The sequence below is a fragment of the Mytilus galloprovincialis genome, chromosome 9 (assembly GCF_965363235.1).
Source record: "Mytilus galloprovincialis chromosome 9, xbMytGall1.hap1.1, whole genome shotgun sequence".
Taxonomy (NCBI): Eukaryota; Metazoa; Mollusca; class Bivalvia; order Mytilida; family Mytilidae; genus Mytilus; species Mytilus galloprovincialis.
Genome location: NC_134846.1, coordinates 43226860 through 43251107, shown reverse-complemented (window position 1 = coordinate 43251107; position 24248 = coordinate 43226860). Strand labels below are relative to the sequence as shown.

General features: G+C 31.2%; 1 protein-coding gene across 1 annotated transcript in view; it reads right to left on the bottom strand.

Moving 5' to 3' along the window:
* LOC143045043 (uncharacterized) overlaps positions 1-24248 on the bottom strand; it is a 121240-nt gene that overhangs the window by 81227 nt on the left and 15765 nt on the right. Inside the window, exons 2-20 of the mRNA XM_076217332.1 lie at positions 19662-19752; positions 17225-17318; positions 16288-16414; positions 15460-15602; positions 14869-15002; positions 14115-14318; positions 11948-12156; positions 11047-11171; positions 10136-10313; positions 9622-9755; positions 8780-8913; positions 8246-8422; positions 7069-7301; positions 6155-6285; positions 4407-4513; positions 3467-3649; positions 2786-3009; positions 2399-2541; positions 1636-1760 (exon numbers count right to left, since the gene is read on the bottom strand). Of these exons, the coding sequence (XP_076073447.1) occupies positions 1636-1760; positions 2399-2541; positions 2786-3009; positions 3467-3649; positions 4407-4513; positions 6155-6285; positions 7069-7301; positions 8246-8422; positions 8780-8913; positions 9622-9755; positions 10136-10313; positions 11047-11171; positions 11948-12156; positions 14115-14318; positions 14869-15002; positions 15460-15602; positions 16288-16414; positions 17225-17318; positions 19662-19727 (2871 nt within the window). The 5' untranslated portion in view covers positions 19728-19752. The remainder of the gene's footprint in view (positions 1-1635; positions 1761-2398; positions 2542-2785; positions 3010-3466; positions 3650-4406; positions 4514-6154; positions 6286-7068; positions 7302-8245; positions 8423-8779; positions 8914-9621; positions 9756-10135; positions 10314-11046; positions 11172-11947; positions 12157-14114; positions 14319-14868; positions 15003-15459; positions 15603-16287; positions 16415-17224; positions 17319-19661; positions 19753-24248) is intronic.

Below are 24248 nucleotides of genomic sequence, written 5' to 3'. Positions count from 1 at the left end.
TGATTGCCAATGAGACAACTATCCACCAAAATTATGGAGTGGATATAAGCAATTAAAGGAAACCATTGTGCTTCAACAATGAGAAAATATTGATTTTCTTGATATTGATTTTGATTGATTTAATGTTTGTTGGTAGATGCAAATGAACATGTTGTTAATATGATTTTGTGAATGTTTCAGATAACAATTAAAAATGTGGGGATGGACAAAAAGATTTACAGAAGAGTCAACTGACATCCCATAACTGTTTAACACCCTCTTCAAAAAGAAGGTACAGTACATTCCGGTTATTTGCATAGCCTATTTGTCAGACGAAATTATGCAATAAAGCGGAGTATGCTTATATCCGAAATGCCAAAATACGGAGTCAAATAACATCGATAGTGCAGATCAGTAAAAGGAAATCCTGAAGAAAGATGAACGTCCATAATCCTCTTACAACATATTGAATGATTATTTATTCTAATAAAAGTTATTTGTCTAGTGTCATGCATTTTATTTCATTGTTTATTCTTTCAATAAAGTTTATAAACACATTTAGTTTTAGTTTATTGATGTACCGACTTTTCCTTTACCTGAGATACGAAAATAAAATTGTTCTAAAAATAGATTTGTTTCTATGACCCGGATGTACAAATTATATTATAACGCTTTGATTAAAACAAACTGTTGAATAATGCTACACAGTTTATAATCATTTGATACAATAAATGTGTAATGAACTGCCTTTAATTTGCAGTATTTACCGATTGCACAGTGATGAAACACTGTTGTATACTTTAACCTCGTTAGTTTCGTATATGCAAAGCACATGTAATGGGGCCCTGCACGGGTTATTTGCTGGACACGAGTGTTGAAAGTGAGAAAATATAATAATTTTAAGTTAATGTTCTTTTCAAAAAATATTAAAAATGAAAGATTGATGTATGAAATTCTTCAACCATATATAAATGCCCTGTAATATTTAACATAAATGTAGATCATCCCTAGCCAAATTACGAGATTGCACATTGGATAATGATCGATAATTAGCAGGCGTTATTGTTTTAAAAATACACCCAAAATGTAATCTATGAACAATGTTTGAAATGCAATCAATTAACACCTTTTGAGATAGAAGATCATAGAATGGTTGTGTTTTTACAACAATCAGCTGATTGACATTTTTATGACCTCGAGGCTTAAAATAGAATATGGGAAACTTTACCTGTGTACACATCGAGGCCTTTTTTATAATCATATAAACACGAAAGAAACTGTTTTAAAACTTTATTTAAATAACACAGAAGTAAATGTAAAAAAATATAAAAAATAATGATGCATTCAAAAAAAATATACTTACCAAATTGCTGTTTCCGGTCAAAACATCTCGTCAGTTTTAACTAAGCATATCTAGCTGGCGATTATTTTCTATGCAATTAACCGAAATGCCACTTGTGGGGCTATGCATATAACCGTACAATTTAACATTAGATGAATGGGAAATGGTTTTGTGCAGGAGAAAAGTATGCAATTAACCGAATTATGCTATTAAGCGGTATGCAATTAAGTGGAATCGACTGTATATCAAAAATCTTCAGTATAAAAATAATTTGCCAAAATTTTTAGATAGACAATGCAAAATGAAGTTTATACCTGTGTGACATCAACAGTTGTATTTTTCAAAGCTTCTAGCAGACCAGGAATGGCAGCAGACGACGTTTGTATGAATTCAGCAAATGTGGATGACATATTGGCCAGGAAATTTATATCAACAATTACTAAAATAGGAAAAACAATTACATCTAAACAAATTGTTTCTCTGTGTATAAAATTGAATTATAAAATTTATATTCTCGAGAGTTGAGCACTTATTAGGAAATGTACTATAAACCAAGTTATCGACTAATTTTAGAGATTGACTTAATATTTCCTGACTTACACAAATGCAAAAATAACAGGAATACAAATTGAAACAGAAATGTTAAACTTAGATCTTTCCTTAGGTAAATATGCTATGAAAATAAGAAAATTGCAAGACAAATCGTCTAGAAAGAAATAAAGCAAAAAAAGTAACGTTGAACATTGGTACACCAAAAAGTAAATCAATTCAAAATGCTAAGTTAAGGTGGTACCTAACACTACAGGGAGATAACTCTGTAAAATCAGCTTAACGTTTTAATTACATTGTGTTGTAAAGGGAATAATAAGCTTCTCAATGATCAAAATTGGTGTTTGTCAAACTACTATAAAACCAGTGTAATTTTTCTGACAAAACGGTTGGCTCAAATTTTTTGAAATTTTTACATTTTTGTTAAATGGTCAAAGTTAATACTTTGTCAAAATTTTATGAAAATTAAACGAGCCAAATTTATTTTAGTGAAAGTGTTGGGTAACACCTTAAAGCTGGTAAACTTACACTGTGGATTTTCTAACTGTTTATTTACCAATAAAACATAACTATTCCAAAAATCTAAGTAAACTTTCATTGTTCTCCACATGTTGTTTGAAGACATGGTTGTATCTAACTGTTCCATCATAGAGAGGCTTAAGGATGTTAAACTATAAATAAAACAAATTCATAATAAAATGCATGTATGACAGCAAATTTCTTGTTTTGCAAAATATTCATGTAACCTATTGATTACTGATTAACTCTTACAAAGTAAATGCACTCAAATTTAATAAACCACTTTCAAGTTTGTTACATTTCCTTCTAAAACTTTGGTTTTAGTGAACATCATTTTTTTTTTATTATTTTAATTATCATTAATTATAAATAATTGTATTCAGGTTTAAAACTTACGCAGTTATATTTTGTACATTCATTTCCTGGAGGTTATTCATAACAACATTCATAGTTTCTTGTAAGATAGACATATTCATTGACATTATAGTGACAATGGGATTTCCCTCCATTAGTGGTGTGGGACTGCTGTAAATTGTGACCATCTTATCCACATTTTTCACCATACCTGTCCAATCAAAGGGAGATGATTCTGTACTGTTGTCCATCATTGCAGACATCATCTAAAATAACAGATATATTTGCTTCATTGAACTTTTCAAAGCTAAAGGGAGATAACTCTCTTCTTACATTTGGTTTAATGGTGATACAACTAAAACTTGGATTAAAATCTTTAAAATATTTGTTTTTGAGTTATTAAACTATAATGCCTAACATTTTCCAATTGCATTTTAGGCCCTAGGTGGTCTTGTACTCACTGTCAGTGCAAAGACTGTGTATTTGATCCCCTACAGGCTTAATCCTTAGAATTGAAAATGACCATTGCTGCCCCTCCTCAAACTGTGCATAATTTAGGAATAAGCACAATGACAGCTGGTCGGCTGACAGTTAGAATAATGTATCCTGGTAGGGTGACAATTCTTCATGCAGACCTTGAAAACTCATACAACAAAAACTTCAATACACAAATAGGACATTAAGACTGCCAGTACACTTCTAAACTTTCCAATCCTAACCTACCTTTTCAATTGCACCAGTCATATCATACATTGCTGTCATTTCAATTATAACTTCTGTCCAGTTTGTAGAACACATCATGTCATTAATTTCACTAACAGGAACATAGGAAGGCATTGGCATGCTCAACAAAATCTGTTTCTGACAAAAATCTGCCATGTCTTTACTTGAAAAGGCAGCATTCATCTAAAATTATAGCATTCATCATTTTGAGGAGCTCTTCATATTGCTTAGTAAGTATAGATTATCGGGTTTTCTACACATTGATAACGTAAAATATCAGCCGCGAGCCACAATGTGAACCTTTTTGGCGAGTGAGCGTAGCGAACGAGCTAAAAAGTTTCACATTGTGTTGAGCGGCTGATATTTACGATATCTATACGTAAAAAACCCGATTATCTATTTATCGTTCTATTTTAAAGGTCTTTTTTCCTCTCCCTTAGACAGTTTTACGCTTGACAAAAGCAAGCTTGATAACGTCTCCTCTCACATTGTGACGTCGCTGATAACTTCTCCTCTCACATTGTGACGTCGCTGTTAATGCCTGACCAGTCTCGTTTTGAAGTCTTGATACGAGAATTACTGAGTGACAGAGCAGGGTGATATAGGCGTAGGGAAGGACGATAAATAAAAATATCAGTGCATGTATTTGAAGATACTTCATAGGAACTTTTTGCTGGAATTATGAATTTTTGTGTGTTTTTTTAGGTTGCTTTTTTTCTATAACAAAATACAACTTATCACAAACTAAGGTGTTACTATGCTTTTTTGTAAATTAAACTCCATTCTGAATGCAATAGAGTTTTTTACCGTGTGTTTAAAGTGGTTGGTTTTTTTTAATTCTTATCAATATTTTTGTTTTGTTTTATTACAATCTTGCTTATTTATTATTTCAGACCACTGGTTATGTTTGTACATGCAGATGTAACAATGATTTTCTTACCATATCTGGGTTTTTCATCATATCAAAGACTCCTTGTACAAGTTCAGGAGAATATTGCATGGCATACTTAAGCATCTCATTCACCCTTGACATAGAACTAGAGGCATCTGAAACATTAAAAATAACCTACTTTAGAATCATCATGACATTGGAAACCAATTTTCATAAATCTCAGAAAAAAAGGTAAACTAAAAAATTTAGATATTCCATGAGGTATTGACTCCAGTTTTTTGTGAACAGACTTTGGCAAAACCAAGAAAAGTAAATATCTATGAATATACATGTATCATTTTTCCTCTTTCCATGAAAATTGGTGTACATGAAAATAATAGAATCCACAATATTTCAAGAGTTTTATACTACAGTAATATGATCATTCAGGGTACTTTGCAATAATAATGGTCAAGAAAAAACCTAAATACAGCATTTATGTTTACGGACTGGAAATATTTTGGAAATTGAGAATCAAAACATTAAAATAAATCATTAAAAGAGACGCAGAAAAGCATCTTAAAATTATGGCTATTACAATCCACCTAGCACAAATCCCTGACAAAGGTGTGTAACGACCTTGACTACAAATGAAGAATAGCAGTGTCAGTTCTTACCATTCAATTGTTGTGTAACGAGCTTGACTACAAATGAAGAATAGCAGTGTCAGTTCTTACCATTCAATTTTTGTGTAACGAGCTTGACTACAAATGAAGAATGGCAGTGTCAGTTCTTACCATTCAATTGTTGTGTAACGACTTTGACTACAAATGAAAATTCGCAGTGTCAGTTCTTACCATTCAATTGTTGTGTAACGACCTTGACTACAAATGAAGAATAGCAGTGTCAGTTCTTACCATTCAATTGTTGTGTAATGACCTTGACTACAAATGAAGAATAGCAGTGTCAGTTCTTACCATTCAATTTTTGTGTAAAGACCTAGACTACAAATGAAGAATAGCAGTGTCAGTTCTTACCATTCAATTGTTGTGTAACGACCTTGACTACAAATGAAGAATAGCAGTGTCAGTTCTTACCATCCAATTGTTGTGTAACGACCTTGACTACAAATGAAGAATAGCAGTGTCAGTTCTTACCATTCAATTGTTGTGTAATGACCTTGACTACAAACGAGGAATAGCAGTGTCAGTTCTTACCATTCAATTGTTGTGTAACGACTTTGACTACAAATGAAGATTAGCAGTGTCAGTTCTTACCATTCAATTGTTGTGTAACGACTTTGACTACAAATGAAGATTAGCAGTGTCAGTTCTTACCATTCAATTGTTGTGTAACGACTTTGACTACAAATGAAGAATAGCAGTGTCAGTTCTTACCATTCAATTGTTGTGTAACGACTTTGACTACAAATGAAGAATAGCAGTGTCAGTTCTTACCATTCAATTGTTGTGTAACGACTTTGACTACAAATGAAGAATAGCAGTGTCAGTTCTTACCACTCAATTATTGTGTAACGACTTTGACTACAAATGAAGAATAGCAGTGTCAGTTCTTACCATTCAATTGTTGTGTAACGACTTTGACTACAAATGAAGATTAGCAGTGTCAGTTCTTACCATTCAATTGTTGTGTAACGACCTTGACTACAAATGAAGAATAGCAGTGTCAGTTCTTACCACTCAATTATTGTGTAATGACCTTGACTACAAATGAAGAATAGCAGTGTCAGTTCTTACCATTCAATTCTTGTGTAACAACCTTGACTACAAATGAAGATTAGCAGTGTCAGTTCTTACCATTCAATTGTTCCATCTGTTTTACACTTGACTCCATAAATGTGTTGATAGTTCTAATCGTTGGTTCCATTGATTTCCACACCTCTGTTTCTTCTATCAATGGTCCTACTGTTACAATCACTACTGGCCAACTACAAGATATATTTTTTATTGAGTAATAGATACCTTTGTCCTCCGGTTCAAACATCTTGCTTTGTATACATATTTTTTTTTGCATTTATGATCATTTGTAATAAAAATTAGAAAGATTTCCACAGAACCCAGTCTCTTGCCTACTTTTGCTGTTAGTTGCAGGCTCAACAAAAAGCTAGATGTTGGTAAAATGAATTTAAATGCAATCCCATTCCCAGAGTATTTTTCTTCTAATTTTAATTTCTGACTGGCAAAGTAGAAGGCTACTTTATATTTGCACTTTGTATGTCTGTGCATCATATTTAAATTTACAATCCATTGATTATATATATAGTACATGTATATACTTCAAATCAGAAAGTTTTGCTATATTTTTGTTACTGCTAAAATTGCAATGGGATGGATTTGACAAAAATAAAAACTTGCAAACTATTCGTAGCAAGAATTTTCTTAAATTCTTATAATTAATTTTACATTTTTGTAGATAGTTCAACAATCATAATAACAAATTTAAATGCATGCAAAAATTCTGAATTTACAGTAGTTATATATGTATTTATAGTTGAAATTGTAGATTAAATTGGGTCATAGTGTAACCAAAATATGGAAGATTTAATTTGTACTATTTCATTGTCTGCCATAGTTGATTTGTTGCAAAATTTTCAAAAATTCTATTTTTCTGCTTTAAATTAAAATAAAATTTAAAACAAATCAAATTTGTTTAAGATCATGTAACCATTACTTTTATCAATTCAAAATGTACCTGAATTTAGATATCCTACCTTGTTTGACTCATCATACTAGAGACTTTGTCAGACACTTTCTTCCATTCCTCTGTATTTGTATCTATTCCCGTCGCTGATGTAATATCACCAAACCATAATGACATGTTCATAAACATACCAATTTCTGCTGTCAAATTTTCTACTTTTTTATATACATCATCTAGTTTTAGTTCTGATGGTACAGTTGTCATTCTCAGTAAATTATCCATTTTCATTAAATGTGTCTCCATCTGGAAAAGGATATTAAATTTCTATTCATATAAGTTTTTTATAAATGGTCCCTTCATATTTTTCCCTATCTAACTTTATCATAATTCAAATCTATAAAATTTCTAAAATAATCAAAATGTGAAATAAGTTGAAATCCAGTTGAAATTACATGGTCTATTATGCTTTTTTTAATTATTGAGGTAGATTTATAAACGACTGAACACATCAAATATGTTTAATTCAAAATTACAATTAAATTTATGTCCTTTCAAAAGTTGAAGTTTTGTACCATTTGTGTGTAAAATACGTCTTACATGAGTAATGAAACATAACTTTTATCTATTTTACTCTTTTGTCCAAAATATCATTAATTTTGTTTGCCTCCAAAACATATATCACCAGACCAGCCCAGTAGCCAACACTTCGGTGTTGACATGAATATCAATAATGTGGTCATTTTTATAAATTTCCTGCTTACAAAACTTTGAATTTTTTGAAAAACTAAGGATTTTCTTATCCCAGGCATAGATTACCTTAGCCATATTTGGCACAACTTTTCGGAATTTTGAGTCGTCAATGCTCTTCAATTTTGTACTTGTTTGGCTTTATAAATATTTTGATATGAGTGTCACTGATGAGTCTTAAGTAGATGAAATGCGCGTCTGGTGTACTAAATTATAATCCTGGTACCTTTGATAACTATATACTGTCCATGTTGATTCATTGTCATTTATATGATACCAATTTTTATGGATTTCTTGTAAATAATTATAGAACACAATTTTTTTTTTTTAATCAGTACAAATTTTCTAAAGGCTTGCATACATATTTTGGCAAAACCATGAAATGGAATCTCTAAGAAAATAAAATTGAGCATCAATCCATGAAAATAAATAATTCCACAGCATTAAAGATTTCAAACAAACCATAATGGTTTTTAAGACTTATCTCTATCATCAAGTACCTGTTTTTGGAATGTTTGTGTATTGAATGCTGCCACCATTTGACTGATTGCTGTACTAATATCTTCAATACACAGTACACTATCTAACATGGATCTTGTTGTTTCATTAATGTCCTTCACATTCTTCATAACATCATGGCACACTGGTACATAACTGTTAGTACTGTTATAAAGTGTCTGAAAATATGAAATTTTTCTCTTTTTTTTATAGAATTATCTAACTCATAAATGTCAACCTCATATACTTTAAATTTAGTTATCATCTTCATTTTATAAAAGAAAATCTAAAAAAATTAAAATATACCTGTCTTGATTTGTTACATAACAATTTCTATTCCTCTTTTTCTCATATCTATATCTTTTTGGCCATTTTTCTCTATTCATTTCAATATATTTTTTTACCATTATCTTTAATACTTAATATTTTTCTCATATTTCTCAGTCATTTATTTTGTTTGGCTCCCTATTCTTTATCTGTTATGCCCATTATTCCCGACTCTGTAACCCCAATCAAGGTCCTCAGATATAACTCACCATAACATTGTCTATTTGTAACATTCTGTACATGACTTCCATTGTTACATTTGGTCCATAGCTGGTCAGTTTCTCCATAGCATTAATAACAGCTGAATCATCTTTCATCATATCAGTTATAAATCTGTTGGAACCTATAAATATATGTAAACAAATATTGTAAATTCAGAAATTATTGCAATGTTTTTATTTATGTGAGTAGTATGAGTGGGTGAGTAATGCAATAATAATAAGAACTCTCATTCTGATATCTGATATATATATCTGTATGCAAATTTTTCTGAAATCTCAATTACCAATCTCGCATTTCTGTCCAATCTTCTAACATGGCAAAAATAAATACATGCATATGACATGCATTTTCACTGAACAAGTACACATTTTTATTAAGGTGCCAGCTGATGCCTGCTTCCAATTGTGAAATATTTCTCGCTGTGTTGAAGACCCATTGGTGGCCTTTGGCTGTTTTCAGCTCTCTGGTCGGGCTGTTATTGTTATCTCTTTGACATATTCATCATTTTAATTCTCAATTTTATACAATAATTTCTGAATTTACACTTTTAAATTCAAAATGTGCAAGTGGTGTCAAAATGTGCAAGTGGTGCTAGTTAAAACAAGTTTTAAAGCACACCAAAACTCCCACAAGTCATTGCTAATGGCTTCTGAAACCATCCATGCAATCAAGCACTTAGACATTCCTTGGCAAATTTACGCAAAAGTTACTTTAAATACTTAGACCATCCAGAGATTCTGGCATACTTAAACATATAAAATTTATTTTAAGTCACCTTTAAAAATGCATTTTAAAATATGAACTGTTGAATTACCAAGTGGATTGTTACCTTTTAAATACTCCATTGTTAACATAGCCATATCAACAAGAGTATCAGCTATTCCTAACATCGACTGCATTGTTGACTCTCCTATCATGGATGTTACCATCTGTTGTAAAGATGTCAGTGAAGATGTTGTTGTCCTAATAAAAACAAAAAATTATTTAGGTAAATATGAATCTATTCAAAACTTACTCAATTATTAGTTGTTGTAATGCATAAAGAACCTCAGTCAGGGAAAATCAGTATATTTTTGGCAAAAAATCAAGAAAGATGTTGAACATTGTCCTATTAAAAAAACCAATCATTTAGGAAAAGATGAATCCGTTCAAAATTGACTCAATTATTTTTGGTTTATATTTTTGGCAAGAAAGTATAAAAGTGACCAATATTAGACTTTTGAACTAAAGGTATTTGAAAAATGACTTAAAAACTTGTTGGCCACTTGCATCTTGAATTTAAAAAAAAAGGGTTGGAATATTCTAAATATCTAAACTGTAAATCGTTGAAAATTCATACTTACAACCGAGATAGAGCTGTCATATCACCTGTGATTAATGCCATTGTCAGATTGGTTAAATCTGGTATGGACTGTATACTCATAAGGTGTGTTAACAGTGTTGTATCTGTATCATTAGAGTTAAGGCTATCTAACAGACCCATACCATTACTGAATAATGCTGTCCAATTGGCATCTGTACCTAAAATAAAAAGTTAAACACCGAAATGAACCAACGCCTGGTGAATATGAAGTATGGTAGAGTCACAGTGAAGTGAATACCTCAGCTATGCAGGGTCGTTATGATAAAGCAAATAAAATTTAGAAAGTCTTATAACAACAACAGTCCCTAAAGTGTTGTTGTTATAAGATTAAAATAAAAAGGTTTCAAGTCTTCATTTTTTTATCCTGGCTAGAGTCCAAACAAGATGTAGTGCAAGATACTGTTCACTAGTTCATACCCTTGCTCTTGTATATTCTAAAATATATGGAGGCAGACAAATAAGAGCAATGAAGAGTAAACCTATAGCTGTTACATATAATTTCTGTGCCATTTGTTCTTTTGTGAAGAGTTGTCTCATTGGCAAACCTGTTGGTGACCCTCTGCTGTTGTTTTTTATTTGGTCGGGTTGTTGTCTCTTTGACACATTCCCCATTTCCATTCTCAATTTTATCATTGGCAATCATCTTCTTTCATATAAGCACACATTTAATTTATCAATATTGACCTTGGTACTAAATATCAAAACACTACAAAAAGATTATGGCAAACAATTTGAAAAGTCAGATTTTAATTTCTTTCCCATTTTTTTAGGTTTATTATAAAGTATGATGAATATGACAATTTTTAACATAAGTATGCAAGTTATAAATATGAAAGACAACATTTTTCCTTTGTATGGACCACACTAATACCTAAAATAACGATGCCATACCTGACCCAACAGAATCTGTTATCTGTTTAAATTGTTGGAACATGGCCACAGTTTGATTCCATCCAGTCAGGTCTGAACTGTACCTTTTTACAAGTGGTTCCACCCAAGACAGCAAATCATCAAAACTAAAAATTAAAGGTTATTTTTGTCCATCTGATGAGTTAAGCCTTTTTCAACTGATTTTTATAGTTCGTTCTTATGTTGTACTGTTATACCACTGTCCCAGGTTAGGATCCCGCTAACATGTTTAACCCCGCCTCATTATTTATGTATGTGCCTGTCCCAAGTCAGGAGCCTGTAATTCAGTGGTTGTCGTTTGTTTATGTGTTACATATTTGTTTTTCGTTCATTTTTTTACATAAATAAGGCCGTTAGTTTTCTCGTTTCAATTGTTTTACATTGTCTTATCGGGGCCTTTTATAGATGACTATGCGGTATGGGCTTTGCTCATTGTTGAAGGCCGTACGGTGACCTATAGTTGTTAATGTCTGTGTCATTTAGGCCGTTAGTTTTCTCGTTTGAATTGTTTTACATTGTCTTATCAGGGCCTTTTATAGCTGACTGCGGTATGGGCTTTGCTCATTGTTGAAGGCCATACGGTGACCTATCGTTGTTAATGTCTGTGTCATTTTGGTCTTTTGTGGATAGTTGTCTCATTGGCAGTCATATCACATCTTCTTTTTTATATAACAAAGCAAACAAAAAAAAATTTAAAAAGTTATGAGTTAGTTAGGAAGAAATGTCATATCGTAACTCATATTATTGATAACTTCAAATAAAGCTTTAAATCCATCTTTTTGCTAAACTTTCCTAGACAAGGAAAATCCTAAATGCCTTAATGCTGAATGATAAGATATCTTTTTTTTCAACCAAATAAGCTGTAAAATCAGTAAATACTTACCTCCTTGTGTCGAGTTTTCCCATCTTGGTCAATGTATCAAGGTACATAGGGATGTTTTTTAACATGTCCTTCATATTTTGTATGTCTGACATTGAGCCAAAAAAAGAACTTAAACTTGATGTCCCAGACAACAAATCAATCATTGTAGCTATGTCATCTATTGCATCGGCCAACTCATAGTCCATGGATAATGCTGTGAAAGACTTTGCCTGTTGAAGAAGATTAATAATTTAATCATCTAACATGAACCGGCCAGTTTTATTGTCTTGATTTAATGAACAATGTTTATAACAGAGGCATATGTTCACTACAATATACATGAAACAATAAAAAATTGTGTTAAAACAAAACAGAAAAAGCTAATTACATAAATATATTCAAAAGTTCAACTTTGACCATGTTGACTGAGGGATCTGCAACTTAAATCTGTAAACAAATAGTATCAGCTAAGAATGAATACAAATATATTTCTTCAATTAGACTAAAAATGAAATCAAGATTGTTTGAGGTTGCCTACCTACATGTACCCCAAAATAAAATTTGACATCATTTAAAAAAAAAAAAGAGTTAATTTTGTTTCTTGCTCTAATGTCTTCTTGTTTAAAAAGTCAAAAGGGGGGGGGCTTAAATGTCAGTTGATTGCAGGGAAGATGTGACCCTCAGAGACCAACAGTTCAGGAGCAGTAGATATGACCAGTGGAAGTAAATCGAAAGAGAAGTTTGATATTTGTAATGCAAAGTTTTCTATATGCACTTTTTTTATACCTTCCGATATTTATCTAAATAAAAAAAATATTGTCTATTTCTTTACAAATTTTAACAAACAGCAGATTAGTTAGCCAATTTAAACGACAGTGTATACACAGAAGGAATTATCAACTGAATACAAACCAAGTACTTTGCACGTGTAGTTTACATCTTCAATGTTTACAAACATAAAAATGGCGGGAAATTAAGATCTAGTTAAATTAACGAGATAGAGTAACGATCTCGCGCCAAAAAAAAGTAAAGAAAATCAAAACAAATAGTATGCTAATGATATAATATCAATGTTTTTAACAAAACTACAAAACTTGAGTCAATATAAACCTATGAACAGATATTGTCTGTACCGTTTTTATATGGGTCTGGATATCATGAGCAGATGAGGAGTACGTTATTTCTTTCTTCTTTACTGATATTTTAGACCAGTTTACTACGAACTTTATTTAATATTTTGCCCATTATTCTCTGTTCTTATTTTTTAGAATCCCATTACAAGGGGGGAATCTACGTCATCACGCAGGGTGTCGGCGATTGAAATTGGACCACCATCTTGTCGCTTCAAGGTAAGAATTTTACTTATTATGCCAGTTATATGAGGGTTATGATTATACAAAATAGTCCACCAAGGACTATATAAAGTAGGAAAATAAATGAGCCATCGATCAATATTATTGGTTATCTCAATTTTGCAAACACTTCGATACCAGTTTTAGGAATTAGGTCAAACATGCAGGATATCGGCAAACATTTTCATAACAACATCTTGATTATCAAGAACCGCCTACTTTATCAACAAATGAACATGTCCAAATTCTTTATTGTACTCGGGAAAATACTTGTTACTCACAAATATCCGTCATTATGGCCGAAAAACGTCTTATTTTTAAAAAATTGAAAAATGTTTGACCTAATTCCTAAAACTGGTATCGAAGTGTTTGCAAAATTGAGATAACCAATAATATTGATCGATGGCTCATTTATTTTCCTACTTTATATAGTCTTTGGTGAACTATTTGGTATAATCATAACCCTCATATAACTGGCATAATAAGTAAAATTCTTACCTTGAAGCGACAAGATGGTGGTCCAATTTCAATCGCCGACACCCTGCGTAATGACGTAGATTCCCCCTCTTGCATTATATAGTCTCTTTTCTTTATTCTTTTGCGTTTCTGCACTTTTGTTCATGAATTATTTTCTATTCTGTTAACCCCATCCAGCCCTCTTATGATCTCTTATGTGTTTTCCCAGGTTTACATTCTTTGATTTATTTATTTTTAAATTGAAAATGATGAAATATATTTTGAAAAAATATTAAGAGAGTGACATATCTAAAGAAATATTCAGTAAATATTACTTGAACTGGCAGACTAACTTCAAACACACAGAAGCAATGGCTTACCACTCTGAATATAGCAGCAACATCTAACTGGTGTAAAATCATGTCTGTAATTCCAGAAATTGCATCATCAGGTATCTCACAAAGTTCTCTGGACACCATTGTCACATTTACGTTCTTTTGAAAGAACATGTAACTGGCAAGTTTAGTTTGATCACATACAATTCCTTTGAAGTCTATGTACCCTGTTGTCATGGCATTAAATAACTGTTGAAAAAGAAACGAATTTGCAAATAACTTTTTTTTAAATTATAGGAACATACCTTTATATGCGTAATGACATCCGTGGATGTCTGTAACAAATTCAATAATAATAATTCCCCAAAAAATTGTTTTCCTTGCGTTGTCAGCAATATGTGAATGTGAATTTCACTGATATTAAGGTGTTGGGATCCCATTTATTCATTGAAGATTTATCAACATTCACAATTCATAAGATAAAAATGTTATTCATCTTACCGTGACACTGCTGTTGAACATTCTACACTGAATAATACAAATCTTGAGACCTCGCGTATATGTCATCCATTCGAGTCGGTTTAGAAGAGGCATTGTTTTGTGTGTGACTAGACTACTGGTTTTAGCTTTTCGTTTTTTTTTCTTTACAATTTTCTAAAGTTACCAATTTGTAAATAGGTCGTTATCCCATTCCCGTAATACACATATATTCTCGTTCATTTACAAGTAGATTCTTCATATCATATGTAAACATGTATTTTTTGCGCAAATTTTACCGAAATACACTTAGTTTATATACCTCAATCACATTAACGGTTGAATTAAGAAACGCATCTGCTACAACAGGACTCATAACTTTCATTTCGTCTACTAAGATTGTTTTTATTTTTCCAGGATCTTTGAAAAAACTTTTTACCATTAAGGTTTCATTACCTAAAATGACAATTTGGATGAACATGTTAAGATAGTAGTTGAAATAATATTTTGAGGACAATTTTTCTTTCTATTTCAGGCATTATAACTGGAGAAAAAGAATTAGCTATGCAAATATATAGCTATAGCTGGTATTATATTCGTAAAACTGATGTTTAAATAGTGAACTATTTGTTTTCAGATTAGAGGCAGACAGAACGGTATTTTGGGGATACACATCTATAGTTTCCCATTCGTTTCTTATTCTAAGCTTTTGACTTTGCCATTTGATAAAGGACTTTCAATTTTGAATTTTCATTGGAGTTTTTGTTATCTTACTTTTTCCAACTAAGTTATTTAAAAATACTCAGGATTTTTTTTCTAATCTGTCCGTTTTTTCATTATTTTTCACTTCATGTCATTAATGTACAAAGACAATTATTCTATTATAGGAGAATCCGAAATAATGAAAAACTACCGATGAATGATGTAAGGCTTCCGTTTGTGGAAGGATTAACAAGTACATCTGCAAGCTCCACAGCTGTTTCTATCGAATCTAAAGCATCAAGTGTCGACTCTTTAACTATGTATGGCTCTACATCAGAGACTAAAGCTGATAATCTAAAACAAAGAAGCAATTGAGATTGAGAGGCAAGGAAAAGACTAAGCTTATATTTTAAATTTCATCAACAGGTTTAAAAACAAAACAATAACTAATATATTTTCACATATTGAAAATTAAAATTGGAGATCGAAATTTAAAATAACAGAATATTATTCTTTTTCAGAGATCAAATATCTCAGATAAAATGTATCTAACTAAAAGCTGCTTTTCTCCAGACATCTACCTGCAAATTATGTCATCAAGATTCTTCAATTTTCCATCTTCATTTACTTAGACCTAACATGTTTAATCCTGCCACATTATTTATGTATGTGCCTGTCCCAAGTCAGGAGCCTGTAATCCAGTGGTTGTCGTTTGTTAATGTGTTACATATTTGTTTTTCCTTAATTTTTTTACATAAATAAGGCCGTTAGTTTTCTCGTTTGAATTGTTTTACATTGTCTTATCGGGCCTTTTATAGCTGACTATGCGGCATGGGCTTTGCTCATTGTTGAAGGCCGTACGGTGATCTATAGTTGTTTTAAAATGTCTGTGTCATTTTGGTCTTTTGTGGATAGTTGTCTCATTGGCAATCATACCACATCTTCTTTTTTATATTAATACGAAATTGCTAAGTGCTGTTTTACCTATCCAATATTTGGTCAAGATAATATTGCATATAAGATACCTATCTTAACTTACTTTGAAGCTTGCGCTAGTCTGTCCTCGATTTTCTGTCTGTCTTCACATTTATTATCTATATTGCATATTGAAGATTGCAGGAATGGCACCAAACCTGCACTGGGCATAGCATGAGGTGCATATGAACCTAAAATTGTAAATTATTTTCTTTATTTTTATTGTTTTGTTTAAGTACAATGCGTAAAACAACGCAGGAAACGTTTGATTTGTAAAACAATTATTTCTTAATCTAAATGGTATAATTCAACTAACTTTTAGTGGGACAATCTATAGTTATGAGTCCCTTTCCTACATCCAAAATCGTTTAATAATTTGTTATCTCTTCATCATATATGTAGACAAAAGAAGGTGCTTATACATTGACAGAACTATAGCTATATTGACACTATCTCTTGAAAACACCATAAGAGTTGTATTTAAGAATTGAATGCTTCTTTTTGTAACTTCATTGGGGTGTAGAAGCGTTGACCGAAGTACATTTTGTATGAAGCGCGGAAGAGCTTCATACTAAAAATGTGCGCACGGTCAACGCTTTTACAACGGCCTATGAAGTTACAAAAAGAAGCATTCCATACTTATAATTACATTTTTTTTAGCAATGATCATGAAAACACGAATTTTATTATTGTTTTATTTAATTCCCCTGTGCACTTTATTGTGGGACCACGTGTTATCATGAATGAAAAGTTTTATTGAGCAATGCAATTGCTTACGGAATAACACGTGATGTGCAGTTAGCCAATCAGAATAAAGTATCAAAATGAAACATACATCTAATGTAATTATTGAACTTTAACGTAAAGTGATAAATTGACACTATCTCTTTGAAGTATCTTTCCTCTATTGCTAACTTAATGTACTAATAGGAGTCCATTACGAGCAGACACTAGACGTCTGTAACTAATAACTGTATACTAGTATACAGCATTGTACTTACACGTTGGTTTGTCCTCTGGCGGTATAGCTGTTCTGATTAAAGCCACGATTACAAAGATGAAAATTGGCCATACTATTTCTAACAGTAAAATATGCTAAAATAATAATTAAAAGTGTCATGAGCAATCTGCATAACAAAAATTCTATGTAAAGAGGAAAACATATTCACTTCATATAACTCCAAATTGTTCTGTATAAACTATTAAGCCGTTGTAAGCAAATCCTTGCATGTATTCTTGAAATAAATAATTTACGACTTTTGGAAATCTCAGAAGATCGTTTCCATTTAAAACTAGTAAAAAGTCCTGAAAGGTCAGATAAAACCATTAGCAAAAAAACAGAAGGGGAAACCCACCCACAAAGACACTACATGTACATACAAAGCAAAAGATAGAGCAACAATAAACAAAACAAAAATAAAGGATTGAACCCATGTACATCGGACTACTACAACAAAGGTTCCTGGTTCGATTCTCGTCTGGGGTGAAAATTTCAGGGACTTAATTTTCGGCTCTCCCTTGACACCATTTGCGAGTATGGTCTTGAGGAAACGATGATAGTCCGTCGGAAGGGGACGATAAATGGCTGACCCGTGTTAAGAGAGAGCCATATCTCTTGCACGTTAAAGACACCCTTGTAGATTTCTAAAAAGAGCAGGCTAATGCCGCTACAAGGCAGTACTCGCACCCGCAAAGTGGAGAGGGATTAATATAAGTTGCAAACTTGTTTCCCAATCCACTATAAATAAATATGTTTAAACTAAACTCCGGAAGAGCCCGTACGTAGTTCAAGATGGCAGAAATTGTTATATTATCAGAAGTGTAACAGCACAAGCCTATGTAGTCTTTTGTAGACATCATATTATTTTATTTACTGCCCCAAGTACTTCAGAAACGGCAGAATGCCGTTGTCAAGATACATAACACAGCTTTAATTAATATAAGTACAAGTACATGTATGTTTATATACATATATTTTTTTAAAGTTATTCAGTATCTTAAATTAAATATAATTCAAAACATCTCATTCTATACGATCAAATTCTAAAACGACAAAAAAGTAGACAACAACACATCTTAAATTCTTAGATACTTTGATATTTATTTTTTGTTATATTTTTTTTTATGACATATTAGTTTATTATGGATTAAATCATAGTAATTCCAACGTTTAAAATAAATAATTTATCAACAAACACATGTTATAGACATGTTATTCATAGATGTTAACCGATTATAATATTTCTTATAATGAATGTTGACACATTTTTTAGGTAAATATTTAAACACAATGAATATTCAAATTGAAATAAACTTGAACTTAGTTAAAAGATCCGAATAGACGGATTTAAAGAATATTAGGTTAACTATTTATAATATTATACTTTTTAGTTCGGAACTAAACGGCATACAATTGCTTACATCTCTGAGTCAGTGATCTTTTCGGAGAAAATTTAAGATCATATGAAACTATTTGTTAAAATTTTTGTTTGGATACTATTTTTCTTCGTCTCACAACAATCAGAGTAATGTTTTTTATAATGATATTGATCATAAGTCCGACTTTAAGGTCAATTTAAAGTATGATCAGAAATTGGGGCTGAACAATGGACAGCTATTATTCAAGAAATATTCGTTTTGCTTGCAGACTCAGTCAAAAACAGAGCAAATATTTCATTTTTTTTTTTTGACTGATTCATTTATTGTAGTGAGGGGCTTCGGTGGCCAAGTGGTCCTAAAAATTCCTCAAACGATTCCATAATAGCAGAAATGTAACTCAAGTTCATTATAAGATCAACCTTCCTGTGAAGTTTTAAGAAACTTGGTTGAAATTGTAAGAGAGGATAATTTAAAAAAAAAATACATGTACCCTTTTTCTTTTGCTAAAAAAATTACTGAGTTCCCAAGTCTGGAATAATTGAGAAAAAAATCCTAAATATAATTTCATAAAAGCAGGTGCACAACTTAAATATATATATATATATATATGTGCGATCTTAATATGAAGTTTCACATGGAACAGGTTCACTCCTAGTATTTGGTCGGGTTCATGTTGCTTAGCTATGGTGTTGTCAACTTAGGAATTTCAATGTCCCTCTGGTATCTTTCGCCTCTCTTTTTCAGGACCTGGGATACAAGTATGGGAGAAGTTAATTATACAAATTAAGTGCCCACTATACCCTGTCCGCCGCCAGACATAACCATACTGTAAGTCGTTTTTGGATAACAACTTATGCATGACTATATGATTTTATATAAATGTATCATCTCTTCATTTGTTAGCGTCATTTGGTATAAGGTCAGGGGCGGATGCAGCCATTTTAAAAAGGGAGTTTCCAACTATATGTCCCCATTCAAATGCATTGATCGTCCAAAAAAAGGGGGGTTCCAACCCCCGGAACCCTCCCCCTGGATCCGCTGAAGGTACACAGTACTCACCGGTTCACGTATTCTTTGAACGAAATTTTTCCAGAGCAGCTGTCTTATCTGTCTTATGACGCCCATTTGTAATATATTACAAAATCAGCAGCTGAAATAAAATATTTTTTCTTGAAAATGAAATTCAATGACAATAGTGTTCACTAGAATTATTTTTTTAACAGACTAAAGTAAGTGATTGCAAAGAAAATACACAAAAATCAAGTATCTGCTCGGAACACACAGAGAGAGAGAGACAAAATGAAAAGAAAAGTACTATAGCTGCAAACTTCAAGACAAATTTAGACTGTAAGGAGAAATGCATTCGTTTCTTTTTTTATTAAATTGATAGAATGTTGTTTTTTTACGTCAAATTTTAAAATTTACATATTATGCGTATTGCAAAATTGAGATAATAAAACTAGTATTGGACATTTTTAAGTTAACGTTTCAATATTCAAAAGTATAATATCTTTGCTATAGATAGCACATATTTATGACACCTATATCCCGGTTTAAAAAGTTTTCGGAATGGAGTTTGAGACATCACTGACAAATGCAGCGCACGCATATCGAACCAGCTGAGAAATGTACAATCATTGGAATTAATTTTTATCTTAATTGTCAGTAGTACCTGATTCCAAGAATTAAACATATATTCTTATAAACAATATTAAAGACATCCAACAGGTGATGTTTCCTTTGAAGTCTGTATAAAGCTTAGCCATAAAAAAAAATGAGAAACACATCTATGTGTAGCTTTGTTGTTACTATTCAATTTCGAAATAAGTCCAATTTATTGGTACAATAAGTCCTCCCATGTAGACTAAAATAGTATAATTTGATGTGAAAAACACCTACAATCATTCTAATAATGTTAAAAAAAAATATCATGACATGGTTTGAGTCTTTTTTTGTAACGCATTGATGAACAACTAGATGGGTGTATAAAGTTGAAGTTATAGGACGGACACACATGTGAAATTCGAAACTATTGCGGCATTTTAAAATGTTTGAATATACCGATAATAAACAATGCTATTTCAGGCCACAGGTATAGATTTTGATCAAGGATTTATATAGTTAACTATACAAATCCTTGATTTGATATATAGATCAATGCCATGAAAAACATCAAGTACTTTTTGTTTTGTTTAAAAAATTGGTCGCGATAAAATTAAATGGTGATCTTCCCATTTATCCAACTTTTGGAAATAAGGACTGGTATTCTCATTTAACCAACTTTTTTATTTTTGTTAATTATTGGGTTGTTTGTTTAGTAATAAAAAGGTGTCTTTCTAGAATTTGACAGTAAATTTGTTTCTGTTTTTATATATTATTAAAAAATATATATAAAATATGAGACTTTTTAGCCTAATAATTATTTTTTCTTCATTTTCTTTTGCTCTGTGATCTTTGTTTTGTGTTCAGTACTTAATAAAAGTGTAAAATTAGATTTTTTTTGTCAATAGTGATACTTTTGGGTCATTTGAGTTACTGAAGGGTCAGTTATGTTACTATATAAAAATATTTTTTTCATTTTTTAGTAACAAATGAAAGTGTTTCAAGGTTGTATACGGAGGATAGGCATTTTCTAATCATTCAGACTTCAGCATTTTACACATATATTCAGTTTAAGGGTGGTTTTTTTTTAAATAAGAACAGAAAAAAAAGAACGACGAGGATCTATTACACACAAAAAACAAAGCTCCATCTCATTGACAAATCTCTTCATGAATAAAAGTGCAACTGAAATTTTCCTATCCAATTCACATTTTAATAAACGGTTAAAAATCTTTAAAATACTTTCAAATGATTTACATTACATTAACTAAATGTCAGTTGCACATTTAAACATGCTATGCTAAATAAATAATTCAGAAAATTTAATCTGGGTATATTTTTCAGTCTTATTTTTCACCTGTCATTCAACCAAAACTCTAATTGAAAATCCATTGTTTTTGGCTACCTTTGATCTCATCTATCTAACTCTTTATTTTACCTGTACTGCCTATAATTTTAAAAAATTGGATAAATGAGAATGAACTCTTTTCGTTTAGTTGATTCATGATTTTTATGTAATATGATTATTTAATATGATTATTTAATATGATTATTTGATATGATTTCAAATAATACATTTTGATTGTTGTTTTTTTATTGGGACATGACAATGTTTCATATTTGTGGTGAGTAGTTACGTTCATTAAAATCCCAAAACGTCACAACAGACACGGGCATCGCGAACGAACACCATAAGATGGTGCAAAAGGGACAGCAACATCCAAAAAAGGAAAATTAACAATTGGGAACGAACAATCGTCTCTTGTATCGTAAATTTTAGTGTACAGTTTCCCAATGTAGAACTGAAATATCTAAATCTAAGAAAGAACAGTTCTTATCGTTTATATTTGATTTATTTAAAGAAACATCGTCGATTGGAAAATCTGCTCAACAATAAGTAATATTTGGATATCGAAAACATAATCAATTCGGAACTCCTACAGATATTTATTTATATACGTCGATGTGTTTCCTTACAGAACTTTTTTGAATTCATTGAAAATTTAGCATTTTTTTATGTTTAATATATGCGTAGGCGTACATCAAATTTTAGTCACATGAACTGATTGTGGGACAAATTTAAATGTAATTAAAATACAACAGAGCATTGTAGATACAATATCCTTTTCCGAAAAAAATAAAGAAAAAGTCACAAAAAGAAGACGCGGTAATCTAATTCTTATCTTAAATTCGATAGCTTTTGTTGACATCAATATTACTAAATTTAGATGACAAAGAAAAACATTATACCGCGTTAAAGGTTAAGAGTACGTCAAACTGAAAGTCATCCAGAAAATACATTTGGTTCATTTTGAACGCGACACATTGACAGGAGTAAAAAAAGACAATGTTACAAAATACAACTGAAAGAAAATGTGATATTGATTTGGAATACTAGTATTTAGAATAGGATCAGATTCGCTCTCCAATTTGAATAATCCTATCAAGATTACGGTTCAAATAAATGCTCTGTCGACATGAGTTTTAAACAAACAACCCCACCCTTATTTATTTATGAGCCACCGTAGAAACTTGACATACTGCGAGCAATGCTTCTATAAATGCCCCCCTTCTCACAATAAATACGTTGATAAAGGACCCACTCCTCTTGAACATTTCTACCAATAATGATAAAGAAAGTATACAGATTTGCATTGTTGTAATAACAGCCTTTATATTGACCAAATTATGTACTGATTTGGAGATCTAGCCTTCAAAATATTGTTTTTTGCAGAATTGTTTTAAGCAACCTATAATACTGCTATTAAAATTGGGGTTTGAATATTTTTATTTTTCAGGATCGAAATCATGGAACAAACATACTTGTAAAATATATAAATGTAGTTCATAATCACGTTTAATCTAACACACAAAAAAACAAAAACGCAACACAACTGAAAAATATATTTACGATGTTTGACATGATTGTTTTGAAATTAATACAAATGGTTCAAAGGAGGTACCTGGTGACAGGACTTACAAATGATATATGTTTAGTATTAGGTTACGCATTTTATTCTATGTTTAAAGTTGAGGTGACCGTGATTTAAAAAAAAGTAAATGGTGTTGTCTTTTCATATCTTACTTAGTTTATTTACATAAAGGTGACTATATATGTTTTATAGTAATTCATCAAATCATAATTACTAAGCTGACACTTAAAATGATGAAAGGCCTTGTGGATACAATACAATACAATACAATACAATACAATACAATACAATACAATACAATACAAATAGTTTATTTACGTCTCACCATTAATATTACAATACATAACATAATACACGAATACATACAATAATATAAAATATTAATGCCATTCTAAAAAGAATTATGAGAGACGGGATTAAAATATATATATATGTATATATATTGAAAATTAAATATCACTGTACAGCTAGATTTTAAAAAAATCAAAAAAAATCCTTAAAATATTTATATTTACAGTTAAGACAAAATGTTTAACGATATAAAAAACGACGTATTCTATCTAAAATAAATTGCAGATTTTGGCACTATAAATAATAATACTATCACAGTTACAGGCTAGAACAATAGACAATTTATCCAGATTAGAAAAATTTAAAAAGTTTGAGTATTCTGATAAAATAATTTTAAAATTTCATTTCGCAGATCATCGTACAACGGACAGTCTCTAGGCGGATCGGAGCAACACCACACAGAAACTGTGCATATATATGCTCTTCTATGCGATGGAACTATAACTTTGTGCATGTATTCCTTGGTGTGTAATGACGTTTTAAATGTTCTATATATCCTCAACTTATTTCCACCGTTACCATTCCTTTGAGATACAGTTTTATTGAGATTGTTTGACCATTCATCGTACAATTTAGATAAAAGTTTGTCATATAGTACATTCTTAACTAAGGCTTTATCCACATTTTCGGCGTTATACAGGATCATCATGTTTGCTGATAAAAATTGTTGACGGATTCTATAGTTCCATTTTTTACATTTACGTGCGGTCATGCTACAAACTTCTGAACCCTTGAAAATTTTGTAGTTAAGTCTATTACG